General features: G+C 35.6%; 1 protein-coding gene across 6 annotated transcripts in view; it reads right to left on the reverse strand.

Annotated features, from left to right (window-relative positions):
• Nucleotides 1-1,749: 1,749 nt before the first annotated feature.
• The window catches only part of WWP1 (WW domain containing E3 ubiquitin protein ligase 1), a 117,273-nt gene continuing 103,667 nt past the window's right edge, over nucleotides 1,750-15,355 (reverse strand). For all 6 annotated transcript variants that reach the window (XM_089898994.1, XM_022555059.3, XM_089898990.1 and 3 more), the window contains 4 exons: nucleotides 12,197-12,301; nucleotides 9,572-9,668; nucleotides 9,082-9,154; nucleotides 1,750-3,348 (listed from right to left, as the gene is read on the reverse strand). In XM_089898994.1, the coding sequence (XP_089755120.1) occupies nucleotides 3,249-3,348; nucleotides 9,082-9,154; nucleotides 9,572-9,668; nucleotides 12,197-12,301 (375 nt within the window). In that variant the 3' untranslated portion in view covers nucleotides 1,750-3,248. The remainder of the gene's footprint in view (nucleotides 3,349-9,081; nucleotides 9,155-9,571; nucleotides 9,669-12,196; nucleotides 12,302-15,355) is intronic.

A 15,355-nucleotide genomic window follows, 5' to 3' on the forward strand; every position in this document is an offset into this window, starting at 1 on the left:
TTTGGCATTTAGGAGATGCCTCTTTTGTTCCAGTTTCAGTATACCTGCTGCCAAAGTGAGGCCCTTTTGGACTTTTACTCTTTGTTGATTTGGGGGGGGGGTGGTTTCCCGTTTTATTTTTTTGTTGTATTCATGTGGTGTTCACTATACAACCTGTTTGGACTGTACCTGGGCATTACTGGGAAGAAAAAATAGGAGGGGTTGATTACTTTGGCAAGGGCCATGAAGTTTATTTAACGAATGTCCTGTTCTGGCCCATTGCACTGCCCTGTATGTTTCTGTCTTGTGACTGAAGAGTATACACTAGGTACAAAGGAACCTCATTAAGGTAAAGGCTCCTCTGATGAGGTCTGGGCTTTTCCCTTGAGAGACAGACCAAATCCCCAGTAGACTTCAAGTTTGGCTTTTAAGTTCAATGGACTTATAAAAGAACCTTTATTGTCTCATCTGCCTGCCTATTTCAACCGGAGAAGATTTCTGTTTGACTTCTGTAATGCCCACTAGAGGATCTTAGGTTCAGCCAAATATTAAGACTCAAAAAGCCCACAGTAGGCTTCATCTGGCCCCAATTTACTCAGAAGGACAGAAACCATAGCTCACCCAGCAGGTCAATGTCAGGCCTCCTTACATTCAAAAGATGACCTTACAGCAGCAGTCTGTGTAGCAGCATATCCATGCAGCTCCCAGGAGTATCATCTCCCCAGGTGACAGCTCAGGAATCTCAAAGGGAAATACAGTTACAAGTTTCCACATTCTGGCAAGTCCAAAGCTATGGTTTCGTATTAAGTGCCTGGAGTTTTCCCATTCCAGATGCAACACACCAGTCGGGCCATTTTAAACAGAAGCAGCATTGCCTGACATTGTTGGCCCATACCACCCTATCTAGTTTTGAGAACTGGAAAAGCTAGGTGGTTGACCTAAGGCTGGAGGGCAAAGAGTTTTGTTAACCCTTTTGACTTTAACTGCCCTGGAAGTAGTAAAAACAAAAACACCACTTGTAGCTTCTTTTCCTGGAAGACAAACAACTAATCTGATTGCTGAAACTGTGTTGTGCCTGTGACCCACTGACTGGGCTGTTTAGCGGTGGTGGTGGTGGGTAGTGGCACTGAAATGAAGTGACAGTATGAACCTGTTTCTGAGCCTCCCTCGTTTGCTGATTTCCTCATGAAGTGTCTGTGTTCAGGCACAGTGAGCCCTGCACTTCTAATTTCTCTATGCCTGGCCCAGCACAGGACAGGGATGGGAAGAGGGGGGAAAAACAAGTCTCAGGTTTCTCTCACTGACACTGAGTAGGTATATCAAGACAATAAATCCTGCCTATAGGTCTGGATTTCTACAATTAATATGAAAGATAGAAGGACCTGGTAAGTTCTCCAAACCAGCCTTCTCCAGAATGCTGGTTTGGTCTCTCCGTAGGCTCTGTGTAGCCTCATCTGTTGTATGGTAATTTCTTACCTGAAGTGAGAAGGGGGGATGGGCACCCTGAAAGCTTCCTGTCTTCATTCCAATGTGCTACATGATGTTCTCTCATGCCTCTACTGAATGACAGTAACTTCTGTCAGCAAACTTCATCAGCAGTGGTACTTTCATGGTATAATTTAAGCAGCCCTTTTGAAGACTGGTCACCCTCTATTGCATAGTCTGTTCTGTACATTAGTTTTCTTGTTTTTTTGTTTGTTTTTTATTCATTAGGCATGAAAATAACTAGAAAATTAATAGTGAGGATTTGGGAAAAGAGTCTATTCAAGCGAGTGGATCACGGACTTTATTTCATCTTTACTATGGATTCTGAATAAAAATGCAGAAGACCATCTAAATTAATATGTAGAAAAATAAAATTCTGGCAAAACAAAAACTACTGTTTAGGGAAGTTAAATTGTATACTAGTATCTTCTGTATGTACTTAGTAGTGAAATATGTTACAGGTAGCATTCTAAGACGTCAGTTCCATGGTTGTAAAAAAAAAAAAATTTAAGTTAATGAAATTTACAGTACATACTGAAATAATGCTACAAGTGGAAATTTAAATTTTTATATTAATAGGGAAGCCCAGCTTGCTAAAGCAGCATTAATATTCACATCAGATTTTAATTTGTTATACATTTTTGTAGTTCAGTAAATGTCCTTGATAATGAAAAACAAAAAGTGTTATTGGAACAAAAATAGTAATCTATGTAAAAAGGGGGGAGACTAAAATATTTTTTATAAGCTTATTCAGATACATGGAATTTTCATGAATTTAAGAGGAATGAAGATATGCAAACAGTAACAGAAAATCAGTAGACTTGAGTTTTCAAATGCTTATGTAAGTCTTCAATCCATCTGGCTTTATGAAACCAAAACTTTGAACACAAACAAAAGCAGAAAAGTTCACATTACCTTTTTATATGTTCCTAAGTATCAAATTGCATCAATTTATTATGAATTTAAAGAACATCACATATTTTAAAACTAAAGTACAGAAGTGCCTGATTCTTTTTAATTCCACAAATACCTAGCCTCCCAAAGTAACATGTAAACAAACCTCTATGCTACTCAGTGAATTCTCTCCAATTTCTAGAATAAACTAAATGGTAGTAGATCTAGTATATGACTTTCATGTAAGTTACGGTTTCATTCATGACTCTGACTATATTAGAGATGTAGCAAAGAGGGAAAATTTTCAACTACTGTATTTATTTAAAACAAACTGACAGGTTCAAGCACCCATCTTAAGAAAAGCCAGCAGCATTTTTTAACATATTCAAAGTAAGATTTTGGCCTAAGCCCTTAATACCTTCCTGAACAGCCATGCAACAAAACACCCTCAAGAGGTGTTACAAAGGGAAAAATACATGGAGTAATTTGTACTTCTTCCCCTGGATAACAGAAACAAGGTAAAGCAAATCCAGATTATTTTTGAATGAACGGCTGTCATGTTTAATACACTCTGAGCTCTATAAAACTAGAGCCACTATCATATATGCTTATATAGATATATACTTATTTTTAATAAAGTCTCTTGCTTGCTTCAACTTCAAAATTTAAGGATGATTTTTTTCCTAGTCAGTCACTTCAAGGGAACAATAAATAAAGTAGAAAAGGATGATCTGTTTTGCATATTTCTGTGGAAGAACGGAAAACATTTATACTTTGAGGGGTTCAGAAAATTCACTGTACAGAATGAACAGCTTATATACACTATCTGTGCAACTTTTCTTGGCTGGGGTATTTAAATGCAAGAGCTCCTCCAAGACAAGAAGCCACATTCATTCTTGTCCAAATCCCTCTGTCTCTTCTATTGCAAAAAGAAGTTTTTCCTTTAGTTGTTCATAACTCTTATATGGTGGTAGATCCAAGCGATTAAAACTGAACAAAAACAAAAACAAAATCAGATGTGTTTTCAATAAAACAAACTCTGAAAAGACTTCTAATACAATATTTTTTTAAAGCACATTTGAAAAACTAAATAGAGGAAGAATGTAAAAATTTTGCCAGAAGTATTCTAACACATAATTTACTACTGTATTATTACTTAACATAATATTAAATATACAAATTTTCTTACAGCAGTCAATTCAAATTTAAGACCTAGTCACAAAAATATTTTAACGTTTCCCAGAGAAAGCTAGAATTAAAAATAATAATTGTAGCAATATGGATAAAACTGCTGGAATTTTTTTTTAAAAAGCACTAATTTTTCTCTTTTCTATACTATTATTGTTACATTATGTCATGAGTCCCCCTAACTTCTCTTGGGTTAAAGAGTCCATTTCTTTCACTCACTCACCCACCAATTCATTCATCAGTTATTTATTGAGAATCTTTAATATATCAGGTATTTTTCCAGGAGCTGGTGATACAATGATGAAAAAGTAAAGTCCTTGTCCTCACTGAACTTACATTCTAGGGTAGAGACAGTCAATAACCAAATATATATTTTTGTCTTTTCAAATAATCTCATCATATGTATAACCGTTTCTAAAATAATATGCTTACAGTCTTGCTAGACTCAAAGATTCCCTTCTGGGATTAACTGATGAAATGTAGAAAATATTGAAAATGCTTAAAATATCAATGTATTGTTTTACAATTTAGAAAGGTGTGAAATAACATTTAATTTTTTTAAGATACAGCACTGAGTAGCTGGGTTAAGATTCAGGAGTTTTGGATTTTGGTCCCCACTATTAGTGTCTAGTGAAATAGCTCTGAGAAGTCAAAACCTTTCTGTACTTTCATTTTCTCATGTGGAAGGTTTCTATAGATTATCCAGTTCCCTTCTACTACTTCTACCAGTTATCTGCCCTTGTAAGAGTCAGGAAACCTGTAAATCAAGAAAGAGCCTTTTGAAACAAGGCAGCCAATTAAAACGATATTCTTCTCAGACCATGTTATTCTGTTTGAAAAGTTGTTAATTTAACAGTAACAATTAAGAGGACTATATATCTTCCCATCGTGTGCCCCCTCCCCACCCCCACCTTTAAACTATGCCTCAAGGTACAGGTCTGATACTGAGCTGAGGTCAGGAAAAAATTTTTCAATAGAGCCCTATACTAACCAGTCACCTGCCTCTGTCAAACTGTCATTCTATTTACCAAATCTCCCCCATCTTTTCCCTCCTGATCATTTCTATTGCTACTATATTCTCCTATATATACTTCCCCATCATCTTTTATCTAGACCATCAGTATTTCCTGCCTACTGATCTTGCATCCTTTTTATTTTTAACTTCTTCACAACCTATCTAGCCTTATATCATTGCCAGGGGTACTTTCTTAAAAAGACATGATGGTTTAAAAAACCTCTGCTGCTTCTAATGACTACGGATGGGGAAGTGGGCAAGGAAGCCTATGCTGTTCGGTATAGCCCCTATCAACTTATTTAATGTTCTCCAAGCATACCACACACTTTTCTGTTCTATGACCATGCTCTTATGGCTCTCCTATGTTCTGGAATACCCTTTGCTGCCTATGAAAATATTATTAAGAATCAGTCCAAATGCTACAACTTCCTCCAAGAATTCTCCTTGAACATATTATACAGACTTAATAATTCCCCTCTCCATAAGCTCTTTTTTTTTTTTTTCAAAAGGACGAAGTAAAAATTTTATTTTTCACATGTGAGGACCTAGCAAATGCTGTAAATTCTTGGATTTGGTGAAAATTAAAACATTATACACAAATTATGGTCATGTTTATCCATGTATATAATATGGAAGGTGAATATATGTAGAGAGTTGGCATTTGTAATACATAAGCTCTTTTTACTTCTGTTTTAGCATTTACTTTACTCTGTATTATGAGTGACTGACTTTTTTCCATTAGATTCCAAAACCCACAAGGGCAGAGTCATCTCTACTCTCCTAACACAGATCCATTCTGTATACAGTAGACATTTCGTAAATGTTGAGTTGAACCACATAAGAAAATGTATTACTTTAAAACATCCAAAGCAGGGTCCTGTTTTAAGACATGAGCCATTATGTTTTGTGCTGGCTTACAAAAGGACAAAGACATACTAAAATCTATTCATCTTTTGTTGAGTACTTACTATGTGAATATCAGAATACTATTTTAAGTTTTATTTTAGCTTTTGTTTTAGTTTCAGCTTTGAGTAAAGTTTGCTACTTCTATTTTCTTATATATCAAAAGGGAAGACATCAATACTTTTCTCATGGACTCTAAGGGAACAGTACTCTATTGGCTTGCTATACACTGTATATAGCCTGCAGCACCCCTGCCCTGAAAGCTGCCACCTCACTAAGCAAAGCACTGGGGATGAAAGCAGTAGGACCCAATCTGAGAATAATCAAGACTGCTTCCACCATAGACTATGGCACTGCTTACCTCAGTCACTACCGAAGACTCAAGTCTTTCTGGATCATCTATTTTCATCTAAATTCTCATCCCAATACTGATCAACCGTATTTCCCCTGATCTGAATTAAATCCCCACCTGTGTCAGACCTTTCCAGTCCATTCTTTTGGACTTATATTTTATGATTTGCAGGCTTCTATAGTCTTAACAACTCCTCTCTTGCCTTAACTGAAATCCAGCTAGTCTGAAATATTCTATTTCCTCTGCAGCCAGTCAACAAACTTTCCTCCTCTGAGGCAAACACAGTCTGGCTATGCAACCTTCTTTCTGCACTTTTTGCTATCACCTGCTGACCATGTTCCTTCACTCACTGAAAGCTCTGGCACCTTCTTCATAGTCCTCTCATTCACATGGGTGACATGCAATGCCACAGCCTCTCAATTCTTGCCCTTCCTCAGTGACCTGTTCCTCTACTTCAGTATCATACCTTGAACCTTGTCATCACCAGTAAAGGAAGTTACTAATTAAAACACTCTATTCTCTGATTATCTGTCTTTCCCAACTTATTTCAATTAAAATGCCAACCTGTTAATCCATTACTTTCTCACCATCCTATCTTGTCCTCAGACTCTTCCTATCTTCACTTTTTACTTAAGCCACAGCCCATCATTATAATTACTTTAGAGGTCATGGTCCATCATTATAATCACTACCTTGCAAATATTTTAAAACCCTCTCTCTCCTTTTTGAACTTAACTCAAACTCAAACCCTGAATGAATTCAACCTTCTACTTTCTCATTCCTTGTACCTTAACAGTTGAAAATTACGGCAGGGAAAATCTGACAACTTAGGTAGATTAGTGTCACTTTACATGAACTAGTAGATCCAAGTGGGCAATCTAATGTTGTCCAGCATTCTCAGCCATATTTCTACTCTCTGACAGCTCTCCCTTTCTTTCTCCTCAAGTCTTTCCTTTCTTCACTGTTAGCCAGTGACCTCAACTTTATACTCTGAGAAAACAAACCAACAGTGGATTAACTCTATTATTCTTTCACAAAATCTAAAATCTATAGTTTACATCCAACTTTCCTTCCTCTTCTGTTACAACAAAGGAAATGTTCTTGTTTTTATAAAAGGCGAGTTCCTTAACTCACACTCAAAATCCCAATTCTTTTCATCTTTCTTAAAGAATTATCTGATTTGGTTATGAACTCTCTGTCCCTGCCTCAACAATCTCTCCTCCACTGGATTTCACCAATTTAATCTAACTTGGTGTTCTCAAATGTTTTTGGTCACAGGATCCCTTTTCACATCTAAAAATATTGAGAAACCCAAAGAGCTTTTGTTTATGTGAATTATAGCTGTTGATATTTACCATATTATAAGTTAAAGCAAATTTTAAAAGTAATTTACTTTGAAATAAAAGTAAAATTTTTATGGAAAAAAGACTATTTTCAAAGAAGTAGTGAAAAGAGTGACCTTGTTTCATATTTTTGCAAATCATTTTAATATCTGGCTTAATAGAAGACATCTGGATTCTGATATCTATGTGAGCATTTATTCTGTGGGACTATATTGTTTTAGATTAAGCATATGAAAACTGTCCCCATACAGACATGCAGTTAGAAAACAGAGATGTACTCATTTTTTTCAGATAACTGTGGATATTATTCTTTGATAATATACTAAATTTGACAAGGTTATGCCTAATGTGGGTTTTGAAATCATATCAAAGAACTTTTTGTACTCTGTTATATGAAATCCATTGGTTTATTTTACACTTTGAATGCATGTTTTACCCATGCATGAGTTTGTAACATCATGCGTCGGTCATCTGGAAATACTGGTTCACCAAGTTATAAAGAATTTTCAAATATTGAAAAAAGTCTTGGGAAGCTGTCAAGCTCAAGGTGGTATATACAAGTTTTCCAAAATTCTGATTTTTGCATGAAACCTCAATTTTATCATCACCAACAAATGCTGTTAGTTGTTTTCCTTAAGGTGACAAGTTTTACTTCATTAATTTTCAAGGAAAAAAGTCTGAATAAACACAGTTTGTCTGTCATGTTTTCAAGTAGAAAAAGTGTTCCATAAAGAAAGCAAGCTGTTCAGCTTACAACTCAACAACTGCCTAAGAGCTTCCCCTCAAGACAGCCACCAAAGTGCTTTATGCAGACTTCCCATTTTGTCATACAGAATGTTAAAAAAGCTACATACATACTTCAAGCAACAAGATTTAATAAAGTTAATAGTTTTTAATACTTCATAAAGAACAACCTTCAATAAGCCTGGCTTTTTTTTTTGCTTTAAACTTCAAATGTGTGGTGTTGAAAAATGCAGAGATAGCAGTTTTGTGCCACTGCCTTGACTTGTGCTAAGTCAACAGCAGTTGACCCACCATTACTTTGGTACCACAAGTGCAAATGTCAAAACAATAAAAAGGCAAAAATGACTTAGTGTGAAAATAGTTTTGATCTCCTGAAAGAACCACGTACATTTAAGCCATCACCATCTTTTGCCTGGATGACTATAAGAGAGTTCTATAACTAGTCTCCCCGCACTCACTCATCCAATTCCCTCTCTCCTCTGTTGCCAGACTGATTTTTCTTGGATCTCATTATCTGCTATTTAAAACTCTTCAAAGGCTTCTAATTGTTCTTAGAAACGAATTCCTTATAATAGCCGATAAGGCTCTACATAATTTAGCCCCTGCCTACATTTCCAAATTCTTTTATCCCCTCCCCGATTCATTAAGTTCCATTCACACCAAGGCATCTTTTATTTCCTTGAAAAACGACCCTGTACAAAGAGTGCACTTCCCCTGTTTCTTCCCACAGCATGCTATTTATCAAACTCAACTTAAACATCAGTTTCCAAGAAACCTCCTTGACCACCCAATCCAAAGGAGGTTCCCCTCTAGTTGTTCTCTTGGTTTCCTTTGAAGGACTCCTAGCATTTGCAAAGAGTTGTTTATCTGTGTGTCTTTTGTGTCCCCATCCCCAACGGAGTGCAAACTTCATAAAAGGCAGGGAGCACTTCAATCTCATTCTGTACATAGTGGGTATGCTAAATATTTGTTGAATCAATGGATACATTTCTCAAGTATTTATATTAACCAATCATTCTAATGTGTTTAGTTATAGAATACTATGTTAATCGGCCTGTTCTCAAAATTGAAATTCTGACTACTTTAATGAATAAGAAATTACACTGGGTCTTACATTAAAAAAAAAAAAAAAAAAAACACTCTGGCTTCACCTTCCTATTTAAGATTCTTGAACTTACCATGTGTGGCTTCTTGGTAACCAGGTATCTTTGCCGACTTTTTCAATGCAAAATTTTTGAGGCCCATTACTTCCTAAATCAGGAAAATAAGACAAAATTTATCTGGTCCTTTAAACTTTTTGGTAACTAGTCAAATAATAGAACATGTCACATAGTCAACCTGAATGATACAGAATAAACTACAATGTAAGTTACTTCTGCCTAGAGAAGCTTCTTACTGCTGCAAAAATCCAGGAATAAGAATTACAAAGTGGAAAGATAAGTATTTCTACAGAATCTTGCTCCCTTCACAAAGCAATGGCCAACCAGGCTTTGTGAGCAGACTTTCATTTTTGTCTTACAAGTGTATTCGGTACACTTGTCTTTTTTTGTCTTTTATTCTGGTAGATGCCCTACATAAAGCACAGAAGAATAATCCTATGGTTCAAGTCTGTTGTATGTCTAAACGCCATTATTATCCCAAAATTATCTACAGAGAAACTGCATTTACCCATGAGCTCAGCAAATCCTCCTAGAGGTAAACGGCAGGTTCCAGTGACAAACTGCAGTAGTCGCATTCTTACTTCATTGTCTGTCTCTTTCACAAACTGTGTAACAAAATCAAATTTACTTTAATATAAAATAAATACTAGATTATCTTCAATAGTGAAAATAGTAGAGCCTTAAATTATTAATTTAATTATAAATTAATTAATTTAATTATTATTAATTTAACTTGAAGAAGAAATTGAACACAAACTAGTTTTAAAATATATGTGGTAACTGGCTGCAGCATTCACCATTTATTCAGGCTAGGCACTATGCTCAGTACACTATCACTCTTACTTCAATTAATCCTCACAATCACACCATAGGTTGGCCACTATTGTTATTATTATATCCATCTTACAGAGAGGAAATGGAGGCCTAGAAAGGTTGTCATTTGTCCACCGTCAGACCACTGACCAGGGCAGATGTTGTGGCTGGGCTACACTATTACAGCTGTCACCTGTTGAGGGCTCCTGCCATGTGCTGTGCCATATGCTTTTTGTGTATTTGGCCCTTACAACAATATTATGAGATAGCTACTACCATTAGCATCCGCACTATACATATAAGAAAATGGAGGCCTGGAGAGGTGAAATAATTTGTCCTTCTCAAACTGCTAATAAGTAGCAGAACTAAGATTTGAACTCAGGTCTGGCTGAGCTCTAAACCACTGTTATCCTGACCCGAGCCACCTACCCTTCTCCACTATAAGCTACCAAAGATGAACAAATACTTCCCAACTGCCACTTTCAACAGTTTGTGGTCTTTTCTTCCACTAAACATCATTTTCCCAACTCTCTTCTTCATACTTGAAAACCTAAAGTATGCATTCTTCTAAAAATATATCTAGTTCACAGACTATCTCTTTTCAAAGTGGACATAAATGGGTAATGTGAAATACTGATCTGAATTGGTCTGAGTATCTTACAACTGAAGGCAAGGAACTTAGGGAACAGTCTGAGAGTAGAAATGTATCTTAAAAACAGGGACTAAACTTTAGCTAACAATAGGACAAAATGTTGTGCTAATTATGACCAAAAATGTTTCTGCACAGAATTGTGCTGAGGCAACATATTTCATCAAGACAAAGAAATACAGCTTATTATCAGGTCTGGCATAAACCTCACCACTGTCCCAGAAACAAACCCAATTCAGAAAACACAACTATTCATTTGGATTTACATAACTCAAGGCTTAAGCTCCTCGAGAATATAAATACAAAGTCCAAAGGGAAAGTCAGGGAACAAAAGGAGTAAGAAGCTGGTAATGAGCCTAAAAGGGAAGATTACAGATACCTGCACACATTCTGTATGTGATGCAATTCTGATGTTTTAGGCTTGAAAATAGAGTTATTCTTACCTTTTTGTTTATTTCTTTATTTTTTTTTACAATAGATAATACATGCACATAGTGTGGAACTCAAAGGCAGTAGAAGGGCACAGCAGGAAGAGCATCCCACACATGCACCTCTGCCTCAATGTCAGCTCTCTGCAACTGCTGCTCGCGTGCCCTCTACCTTTACAGATGCTGTATTCATACACTAGCAGACACTCTGTCTATGCAGAATATATATTTTCCTTTTAACCAAATAATATACACACCTTTTTTTCCCTTAATATTGTATTGAAAAATATTATCCTCCAATATTTTTGTCAATTTGCATTAAGAAAAAGAATGATGACAAGGTACAGAATTACATAATGGATATATTACAATTTATTTACTCAGTTTCCCCCGACGGACATTTAGGTGTCTCAGGTCTTCACTAGTGTACCAATAATGTAGCAATAAATACTCTGGTATGAGCCATTTTGCATATGTGAAGTGTATCCATAGGATAAATTTCTAGAAGTGTCCACACTTCTTTAAAGTATGGAGCAATAAACATATGACATATCCTTATGAAAAGATGCAACCTTTGGAAAATCTTTCTATAGTAACAGAAAAACCCAGGCTTTTCACCTGAAAGTGAAACAGTTAAGCACAAGTACACCAGATATTCAGTTACTAAGCTGCTCAAATGAGTCTCAATTAGTAAATTTATGTGGATAATATCCCTGGCCTAGAGATTTTAAATTTCAAACAACACACAAACATAAACAAAAGAAAGGAGAGGGAAAGAGAGAGAAAGAGTGTGTGAGAGAGAGAGAAAGGAGAGAGAGGAAAGAAAAGTCATTCCTGGACATTATCCTCTAGATTGTTCTAACTCCCTGGCATATTATCACCTTTAGAGGAATTAAGTATCTGCATTGACTTTCTCATTAAAAACATACTTCCTCATTTACTTCTAGAATTAAGTGGAATTTATAGAATACTTTCATACTACTAGAAAAAAATGTTATACCTACAACTATTACCATTAAACTATTATTTAAAGAAGATAGTCACTTATTCTTTCCTTTAGGAAAAAAGCAATGGAAAATCCTTTAACAAGTATTCACGCTATGCACTTCCGACTTAAAATTCAAAGACTAAATACCATGTCTAAAAGCAGTCTCAACTTTAAAAGTGAACAGTTTTCAAACCCCCATTTCATTAGAAAACATTTTCTTTGAGTACTTTGATTCAAAAAGATAAAAGCAAATACCTGCCAAAACCAGATGATCTGCTTGCTGTTTCTGGTATAATGTCGATACACCGTGTTTCTCTGCCAATCTGCTAAGTCAACCTCCTGCATGCCACACAACATGACCTGGGAAAGGAGCACAGTATCAGGTCACAGTAAAGATTTAGTGAAGAGAGTAACCATGTGACTGAAATCTGCTAATGCCCAGCTATGCACATGCATAATTATGTAAACAGCTATGTGTACATCAAATAAAGGTCACAGTAAGCAAATCCAACAAAATCTGTGGCAATTTAACATGCAGAATTCTATGGCACTTTATCTCACCCATGTTTACTGAACTTAAACTGAAAACATTTAAAGTAACTATTCATCAAGAAAAACATCAGCTGTGTGCCAGAATAATCTCTTTTACTATAAATATATCCCAAATTAGACATACAAATTACAAATAAATTTCTAGTTCTTCTTTTTTTTAAATCTATGCTACCTTATCTATTTAAAATTAAAAATATACTAACCTCTTGTTATTCATCTATCCAGGCTTTGGGAATAAAATATTCTACATACGTGAAATTTTCAAATTAATTCCAGTTTATTATATATGGGATGAAAACTATTTTTGGCATAATAAGATAAAAAGTATAATACTTTATTTCTCATAAGTCAACTATGATCTATAATTTACATACAATAAAATGTGCATATTTTAAGTACAGAGTTAGATGCTTTGACAGATGTATGCACCGGTGTAACCACTACCATAATCAATAGGTAGAATATTTCCATCGTGTCCCTTGTCACAGTTAAAACCACCATCCTTATCTTTGGCTCTATGTGATCAACGATTTCACCACAGACTAGATTTTTGAGAATATGAGACAATACTACACATATCCCCTCTCTTTTCTGTTTTCTTTTCCCGCTTAGCACAATGTTTATGAGATTCATCCACGTTGTTGTGGGTACCAGTACTTCTTTCATATTGCTGAGTGGTATTTCATTATATAAATATACAACAATTTATTTATCCATTCCCTTGTTGTTGGACATTTAGGTTACTTCAAATTTTTGATTTTGGTGAATAAAGTTGTGATGAACACTTATGGAAAAGTCTTTGTGTGAAAATATACTTCATTTCCACATGAATAAACACCTACTAGTGGAACTGCCAGGGCATAAGGCTGATGTATATTTAACACTGTAAGAAACTACCAACAGTATCCCAAAGTGGTAATACATTTAGTTTGAATTTGCAATTCCCCAATGACTACTGAGCATCAAATGTTTACGTGCCATCAGTATAGCTTCTTGGGCTTCCCTGGTGGTGCAGTGGTTAAGAGTCCACCTGCCAACGCAAGGGACATGGGTTCAAGCTCTGGTCTGGGGAGATCCCATGTGCCACGGAGCAACTAAACCCATGCGCCACAACTACTGAGCCTGCACTCTAGAGCCTGCGAGCCACAACTACTGAAGCCTGCACGCCTAGAGACCGTGCTCCACAACAAGAGAAACCACTGCAATAAGAAGCCTGCGCACCGCAACGACGAGTAGCCCCTGCTCGCTGCAACTAGAGAAAGCCCGCACGCAGCAACGAAGACCCAACACAGCCAAAAATAAATAAATTTATTTAAAAAAGAAAAAAAAGTACATAGCTTCTTTTTGTAAAGTGAGTCTTTACTTACTCTAAAAAAAATTGTCTTTTTACTGAGTTACAAGTTTTTAATATATTCTGGATACAAGACCTTTGTCTCAAGAGTTTCTCTCAGTGTGTAGGTTGCCTTTTCATTTACTTAACAGCATCTTTTGAAAGGAAGTTTTTAGTTTTGATGAAGTCCAATATCCTTTGTGGGTGTGTGTGGTCTACTGCTTTACTGTGTTCTTCCTAAGACACTTCTGTCCACACTAAGATTTTTCTATGTTTTCTTTTTAGCTTTCATATTTATGTTTATGATTTATTTTAAATTAATCTTTGTTTATGAGCTGAAGTAGGGGTTAAGATTAATTTTCTTCCATATGAATATCAAGTTGATCCAGCATCACTTGTTTAAAAGACTTCCCCTTTCTCCATTAAACTATATTACTTCTGATGAAAGCCAATCGACAATATACATATGGGTCTACTTCTGGACTCTCTAAGTGTTCCACTGATCTCTTTGTCTATCCTTGCACAAATACCACACTATCTTAATTACTATGGCTTTATAATAAGTCTTGAAATCTGGTAGTTAACATCCTACAAGCTTGTCCTTTTTCAAAATTGTTTTGGTTAATCTAAACCCTTTGCATTTCCTTGTAATTTTAGAACTAGCCTGTCAATTTCTATAGAAAATTCTGCTGGGATACTGACTGGGATTGTGTTGAATATACAGCTCAATTTAGAGAAAACTGACATATTTACAATATTGAGTCTTCCAATACATAACATGGTATATCTCTCCACTTACTAAAATCTTCTTTAATTTTTCTGAGCAATGTTTTAAGTTTTTAGTGTAGAGTTCCTACAGGCCTTTGGCTAAATTTGCTCATTTTTTTTATGCTTTAGTAAATGAAACTTTGAAATTTCAATTTCTAAATGTTTGCTGCTAACATATAGAAGATATACAATTGATTTTTAAAATCACTGACCTTGTACCTTACAGTCTTACTAAATTCACTATTATTTCTAGTAGTTTTTTGGTAGGTCCCTTAGGATTTTTCTAAGTCAACAATCATGTTATCATCTGTGAATAAAGGCAGTTTTACTTCTTTTCAATCTTTTTGCTTCTACTTTTGCCTTACTGCATTGGCTCAGGAATCTGGTACAATGTAGAACAAAAGTGGTGAGAGTGGACATCTTTGCCTTGTTCCCAATCTCAATGAGAAATATTCAAGGTATCACCGTTAAGAATGATGTTAGGGTTTATCTTTTTTGTTGATGCCCTTTATCAAACTGAGGACATTGCCTTCTATTCCTAGTGTGATGAGAGTTTTTTTATAAAGAATGACTGTTTTATCTTCTTAAAGTTAAAACAGATTTTAACCTGTAAAAAGGGGCATGGCATGATTATGAATAACCATTATTTTGGATAATGGTGTGAATATCCCTTATTGTGGTATTATTCATGGTTAAGAGAGACAATAAATGGGAGTAAAAGAAAGAACAAGAGGAGAAAAGTCAAGGCAAAGCAAAACAAAACA

Source organism: Delphinapterus leucas, chromosome 17 (assembly GCF_059928025.1).
Source record: "Delphinapterus leucas isolate spDelLeu-1000000601 "Yukka" chromosome 17, BTC_Dleu_Yukka2, whole genome shotgun sequence".
NCBI lineage: Eukaryota > Metazoa > Chordata > Mammalia > Artiodactyla > Monodontidae > Delphinapterus > Delphinapterus leucas.